This window comes from Eumetopias jubatus, unplaced genomic scaffold, assembly GCF_037043125.1.
Source record: "Eumetopias jubatus isolate StellerSeaLion01/CBP00866 unplaced genomic scaffold, mEumJub1_p1.0 scaffold_10, whole genome shotgun sequence".
In the NCBI taxonomy this organism is placed as follows: Eukaryota; Metazoa; Chordata; class Mammalia; order Carnivora; family Otariidae; genus Eumetopias; species Eumetopias jubatus.
In genome coordinates this window covers 102,556,569-102,562,982 of record NW_028274816.1, presented here as the reverse complement: position 1 = coordinate 102,562,982, position 6,414 = coordinate 102,556,569, and the positions used below count along the sequence as shown (strand labels likewise).

At 58.5% G+C, this 6,414-nt stretch overlaps 1 protein-coding gene across 3 annotated transcripts; it reads right to left on the bottom strand.

The window, feature by feature from the left end:
- Window positions 1-1,057: 1,057 nt before the first annotated feature.
- Window positions 1,058-5,457, bottom strand: KRT15 (keratin 15). 3 transcript variants are annotated; one of them, XM_088028277.1, is made up of 8 exons: window positions 4,927-5,457; window positions 3,958-4,040; window positions 3,676-3,832; window positions 3,058-3,219; window positions 2,846-2,971; window positions 2,414-2,646; window positions 2,092-2,116; window positions 1,058-1,365 (listed from the first exon to the last, which is right to left on the bottom strand). In XM_088028277.1, the coding sequence occupies exons 1-8, from the start codon at window positions 5,455-5,457 to the stop codon at window positions 1,273-1,275; spliced, it is 1,410 nt and encodes a 469-aa protein (XP_087884403.1). In that variant the 3' UTR covers window positions 1,058-1,272. The 3 variants fall into 3 exon arrangements, with proteins under 3 accessions (XP_087884403.1, XP_087884404.1, XP_027949833.2); XM_088028278.1 differs by having other exon boundaries at window positions 1,058-1,352; window positions 2,091-2,116; window positions 2,426-2,646; XM_028094032.2 differs by having other exon boundaries at window positions 2,426-2,646.
- Window positions 5,458-6,414: the final 957 nt, after the last annotated feature.

Below are 6,414 nucleotides of genomic sequence, written 5' to 3'. Positions count from 1 at the left end.
AGCCACAGCACCCAGAGTTCTCTGCTTCCTCATTCCTTGCCCTCTGTCTGGGGTTATGAATCCCAGAAGAACCAGCCTCAGAGCAGAGGCAACAAATTAAGTGTGTGTGGATGTTGCTGCCCTAATGAGCCCAAGGACAGAGATGCTGGGGACAGGGGAGCAGGAGCAGGGTTTGGACTGAGGAGGGCAACAGGGGTTGATGTTTCTTTGGAATTAAGCTTAGAGAAATCAGGGAGGGCTTCCTGGAGTTGGTGTCTTTCCCTCTGAGCACTTTAATTGCCTTATGGAAAGGAGATGGTGGCTTCAGGGGGCAAGGGGGTGGATAAGGTCCCTCTTTGCAGGAGGCAGAGATGTTACCTGGCTCAGCTACTCTGGAGGTCAGGTGTGCCGGACTGGAAAAAAAGGGGAAGTTCTAGGGACACGTGTGGGAGGGCCAGAAATAAGGAGGAAAGTCCTGGCAATGAGTTGTGAAGGGCCAGAGCCTGGGCTCCCGGAACAAGTGCTGGACTTTGAATCATGCAGATGTGGGGCCCAGTCCCAGCCCTGTTGCTCACTATCCATCCCTGGCAAAGTCATTCACCTCCCTGACTTCCTCATCTCTCAGATGGGAATCATAAATCCCGACCGCCCACAGTTGCATTAAACAAAACCCATGGGTGGGGTTGCCTAGCACAGTGCCAAGCCACACAAGGGTGAACCAATAATATCTATACAGTCAATTGGGTAAATAACTGTTCAATGCGACAAGTACTGTGCTGGGTGCACCAAAATGCTCTGAGGAAAATCCCCATCTCCTGCTTCCATGATCACTGGATGGAATAAGCCAGAACAGCAAGTTACCTGAGCAGCTTGAGTTGGTCCTCAGTGCCCTGGGCACCCCAAAGAATGAATTATGACCATGCAGAGAAAAGGGCCAAAGTAAGAAGAGATGCCAACCTGTGGGTCCTAGGCCCACAGAGGCCCTCAACAAGAAAAACTGGACATACTACCAAGAGATATTTGCAAAAGGAAAAGCAGTTCTTTATTGCACAGACAGACATGGTACCAACGAGCTTGTTATACGATCCAGCAGCTTCTTGCCCATCCCTGCTCAAAAGCGGATGGGGAGAGCTGGAGGGGAGCAGGAAGGGGAGCATGCCAAGCACCCAACAAGGAGAGCTGGATCCTCTGAAAGCAGGGACTGGCGTTTGCTCTTCTGGCCCCTCTGGCCAGTCCTCCACCCAGCCTGGGGAGGGAGGAGGAGACGAGGGACGTCTCTCCTGCACCGGGCACTCAGACCTCTCGCTTGCGAGAAGAAACCACCTTCCCGTCCACTGTCTCCTCGACGTTGATGCGAACTTTGCCACCACCGCCTCCCAGGGAGACAATAGAAAGAAGGAGCAGACTTTAGAGTGGGGGACCCTTGCTGTTCTCCCTCCCAAGGCAGCCAGGACCTTGGCTGAGCTCGGGAAGAACTGGACAGCACCCCTGAGAATGGCCACTGGCCAGGAGGTCTGGCGCTGAATCACTCATCACAGAGGTGGGCGGTGGTAACAACAGTTATGCCCCGCAGTGAGCAAGAAAGTCAGGGATTGGGGCGCCTGGGTGGCTCAGTTGGTTAAGCGACTGCCTTCGGCTCAGGTCATGATCCTGGAGTCCCGGGATCGAGTCCCGCATCGGGCTCCCTGCTCAGCAGAGAGTCTGCTTCTCCCTCTGACCCTCCTCCCTCTCATGCTCTCTGTCTCTCATTCTCTCTCTCAAATAAATAAATAAAATCTTTAAAAAAAATAAATAAATAAAGTCAGGGATTTAGTGGCAGGTGAACGGGAAGTGATCGGGGGCTTCTTACCATTAAGTGCAGGAAGGTGGGGCCTGGGGTAAGCTATTCCCCGGACAAAGCCTGCTCAACCTGGAAGGTTCTCAATAAATCTTCAGCCCCACTCTACTGGGGCTGATAGAGGGTCCCTGCGAAAGAGGTATTGCCTAGAATGGGTGTGTCCCCTCCCTACTGGCTTGTTGGGCATCTTTCTCCGTCCAGCCCATTCCAGGGGGAACGGTGGCTTCAACAGCTGCCCTTGCCACCCCACGAAGGAAGACTGAAGCGTTCTTACCTTCTCTGGTGCCAATGCCAGCCATCCTAAAAGAGAGGGGAAGCAGATATAAGAGAAGGGCATGAGCCCAGATCTCCTTAAGGGAGGCCCCGGTGGCTAGCTAAGCAATCCTCTCCAGGACCCCCCACCACCAGCCACACATCTGATTTCTCTAGAGTCTGGGACATCCTGAGAGCCTGTCCAGACCTGCCACCCCTAAGCAGATAGATTCTGATACCCAGTAACACCCCATCTGCTTCCTTTATGCTGTCCCGCTGCTGCCCGGGTAAGATGACTCTCCACCCCAACCCCAACCAGGCCCTCCCTCATTCCTCCCCCTGCACCCTCGCCCCTGCCTGGCGTCCTGGCCCTCCAGCAGGCTGCGGTAGGTGGCGATCTCCTGCTCCAGCCGCGTCTTGATGTCCAGCAGCGTCTTGTACTCCTGGTTCTGGCACTCCATCTCACTACGGAGCTCACTCAGCTGAGCCTCCAGGCCACTGATGAGTCCCTGGATCTGCTGCAGCTGCGTGGCGTAGCGGCACTCAGTCTCGGCCAGCGAACCCTCCAGCCCTGCTTTCTGGAGGGGTAACAGATCAAGAGACACCCCGTCAGGCCAGGAAGGAAGCTGCAGTGGGCATGGGTACCGATGTTGAATGGAGGGCAGAGAACCCCTCGGACGGGGCTTGGGAACCCAAGACTTAACCAGCCCTGGTTGGTGGGAAAGGCCGGGCCACACTGGGGTGGGCTGGGGTGGGCTGAGGGGCAGGTGGCCCTACCATGCTGAGCTGGGACTGCAGCTCGATCTCCAGCCCCTGCATCGTGCGCCTCAGGTCTGTGATCTCCGTCTTGCTGGTCTGGATCATCTCTGTGTTGGACGCCACCTCCTTGTTCAGCTCCTCTGTCTATAGGTCACACACAAGGCAAGTGAGGCCCACAGCCATCCTGGGAGACCTGGGGAGCCGGGGCGGGGCTGCGAGGTCAGGCCCACCTTGCTGAAGAACCAGGCCTCAGCGTCCCGCCGGTTCTTCTCCGCCATGGCCTCGTACTGCTCCCTCATCTCGGCCAGCACGCGGGTCAGGTCCACGCCTGGTGCCGCGTCCATCTCCACGTTGACCTGGCCTGCCAGCTGGCTGCCATACTCCTTCATCTCCTGCAGGGTGGGCAGGCCCGTTTAGGGACACAGGGCAGAAGAGAGAGCTGAGAGCCTGGGTTCCCACAGGCCCATCCTGGCTTCGCATTCCTGCGTACCCACCCCAGCCTCTGTTCCCCACTGAACATGAAGAGGTTCGATCACATGGGCCCCTTGGCTCTGAGGGCCTCTCTTCCTTGCCAGGTGCTACGGGAGGACCTCAAGACAGTAGGGCCCTTGTCTGAGCTCATGAAACAAATCAGGACAGCAGGTCACACTGACCACTTGGCCTGGCTCTGGATCTGAGAAGGAAAGGAGTCTGGGTCCCCAAAGGATAGTACCCCTTGCTCTCCATGGGGACCCCTGTTTTGGTGGAGGGGAAGCATATCTGAACCACTAAGCCCTTCAGCCAACTAGGAGGAGGTGCCAGTGGCCCTACTCTGCCTCCCGCCACCAGCAGTCCCTGCCGGCCCTCACCTCCTCGTGGTTCTTCTTCAGGTAGGCCAGCTCCTCGTTCAGGCCCTCGATCTGCATCTCCAGGTCGGTCTTGGCCAGGGTCAGCTCGTCCAGCACCCGGCGCAGGCCGTTGATGTCGGCCTCCACGCTCTGGCGCAGGGCCAGCTCGTTCTCATACCTGGGAAGAGAGAGGGAGCCCAGAGTAAGGACGGGCAAGAGGTCTGGGCTGTTGGAGCTAGAGGAGGGAGAGAAGGCCAAGAAAAGGTGGGGAATCCAGAAGGGGTGAGGGAGGCAGGAGCGCACTTGAGTCTGAAGTCATCCGCCGCCAGCCGGGCGTTGTCAATCTCCAGGATGACACGGGAGTTGTCAATGGTGGCCGCCAGGATCTGCAGAAGTCAGGAAGTCGGTGCCTAGAGCAGTGTTCCATCCTCCCTGCTGCTCTCCCCACCCTGTGCCCCAGGTCGGACCCCTGGCTGACACCAGCAACAGAAGCCTGTAGGCTTCCCAGGGCAGAGTTCAGCGCCCCCTCAAGTGCCCACGTGAGGTCTGCCCCCACGCCACCCTTCCTGGGCTCCAGGGCGTGAAAGACCAAGGAGCCCAGAGTGCCTGGACTCCCCTGTGGGAATTGCCAGGAGGGGTTGGGGTGGGGTTCAGTGGACTCCGACAACAGCCCTCCCAGGGAGAGTCCACCAGCCTGCCCTGGTCACTGGCCCCCAGCACACCTGGACACAGCCATGGACCCACAGAACATCCCACAGCCAGGAGGAACCTGGAGGGCAGGTCAGGAAGGCACACTACAGCTGAGGAAACCGGTCCAGGTGAGTTGAAAAGGTGAGTAAATGGCTGGCAGAGCACATCATGAGTTCGAGGTGTCCTAAGTCCCAATACTGCTTTTGGCACCAAAGATACCCTCAAAGGGTGAGACAGGTGGTCCTGGCATTCAGGGCTCCTAAGGCGACACTTACCGTTCTTGCAAAAGAAGCAAAGGGGCACCTGATGCACAGCCCTGCAGGGCGTGTGTCACTGCCCCCACCTTGGACCCCCCGCCCCCACCCCGTCCTGACCAGAATCTCAGGATCTTCCCACACTGCCAAGTTGAGCGGATGTGCCCTGGCATCACACCTGGGAAGCCATTCCCTGCTTCTCCGAGCTATACACCGACAATCACGGCCTGGGCAGGAAAGGGTCTCCTTGCCGCAGCTGGAGCACTGATGTTACAGACATGTGCAGGACCAGCCACCTGCTCCATCTCTCTGACACCCGAGGACTCACCTTGTCCCGCAGCTCCTCGATGGTCTTGAAGTAGGGGCTGTAGTCCCGCTCGGGGCTGCTGGGGCTCTGCTTCTGGTACCAGTCACGGATCTTCACCTCCAGATCGGTGTTGGCCTCCTCCAGGGCACGCACCTTGTCCAGGTAGGAGGCCAGGCGGTCGTTGAGGTTCTGCATGGTGAACTTCTCATTGCCGGAGAGGAGGCTGCCCCCGCCACCACCGTAGTCACCAAAGCCACCACCGAAACCCCCACCAAAGCCACCTCCAAGGCCACCTCCAAAGCCACCTCCAAAGCCCCCGCCGCCCAAACCACTACCAGCCCCTCCACCGAAGCCGCAGCTCATGCCGGCCCCATAGCCCCCTCCTGACCCAGAGGACACGAACCTAGCAGAAGAAGCCAAAATACTGCAGCTTCCACCGCCCCCACAGAGACTCCTCCCACCAAAGCCGCCTCCCCCAACCCGGAGGGAACCCCCCCTGGTAGAGCCACCCCCAAAGGTGGAGGAAGAGGTCTGCAGAAATGTGGTGCTCATGGCCAGGCAGTGGGTGAGTTCTCTGAAAGCACAGAGGTGCTGGTGGAAGTGCAGGCTGGGCTGAGAGCAGAGCACTGGCTGGTCATCCCCCAGCCTGGGGCTCCTTATATACCCCTCCGAGGGTGTTGTGGGACCGCATCTCCTCCCCCAAAGGGAAGCCAACTCCTGTGTTCAAACACAACTGCCTGCACACCTCTGTGTGGCTGATGTGGAGTTTCTCTTTTCTTTCTTTTTTTTTTCAATGCAACAAAAGAGATGATTCAGAATGAATGGTGTTTTGCCCCAGGGCCATGGTTTTAACACTTCCAATGCAGGCTCATCTCTGCGCTCTGGGAGAAAACCAAGAGTAGCGGGGAGCAAACCCCAATCACTCCACAGCTCCCAGGCCTCCGCCCGCAGGGTGGGAGCAGTTCAAGACAGATCTGCCCTCGCTGGACATCTCTGCTGCCACCAGCCCAGGACCTTCACCCCAAGGCGGCCAGCTCCCCACTCTTAGTTTGAGAGTCCACTCCCCATCACTGCTCTGTGTTGTCCCACTCACAGACCCCACGTGTGAGCCTGCAGGGCCTGGGGAGAGCCATGGCTTGGCAGGGGGGAGGGGAGGAGAGGGGAGGGGTGTGAGTGGGCGGAGGCACAGGGAGGCATGCAGGGCCCATGGGGGACAGGCTGAAGACAGGAGAGGGGGGTCATGAGTCAAGTTCCAGCTAAGGTGATCAGAGAAGCCTACCGTCTGTCTCTTCCCTGCCGCCACAGGACCCTCCTCCTCCATGCCTCCCCCCTCCCCCCCAGCTCCCCCCCAGCCCCCGGCTCCATTGCACTGGCACTCTCACAAAGGCCAGGAGGCTCGGGGCTGACAAGGGGCTGATTGATAATGCCGCCACCTGCCAACTGCACATGTCACTGAACCTTTGCTTGCTCCTGGGACACGTCGGGGCAAACCTCTGCAGATAAGACCGG

Excerpts from the sequence above, each read along its gene's own strand:
- KRT15 (XM_088028277.1), bottom strand. The coding sequence starts at position 5,457 with ATGAGCACCACATTTCTGCAGACCTCTTCCTCCACCTTTGGGGGTGGC. Across the intron at positions 2,972-3,057 it reads AGGCCTGGTTCTTCAGCAAG|ACAGAGGAGCTGAACAAGGA; the intron begins GTGGGCCTGACC and ends TGTGACCTATAG. Across the intron at positions 2,117-2,413 it reads GACGCCAGGCAGGGGCGAGG|GATGGCTGGCATTGGCACCA; the intron begins GTGCAGGGGGAG and ends CCTCTCTTTTAG.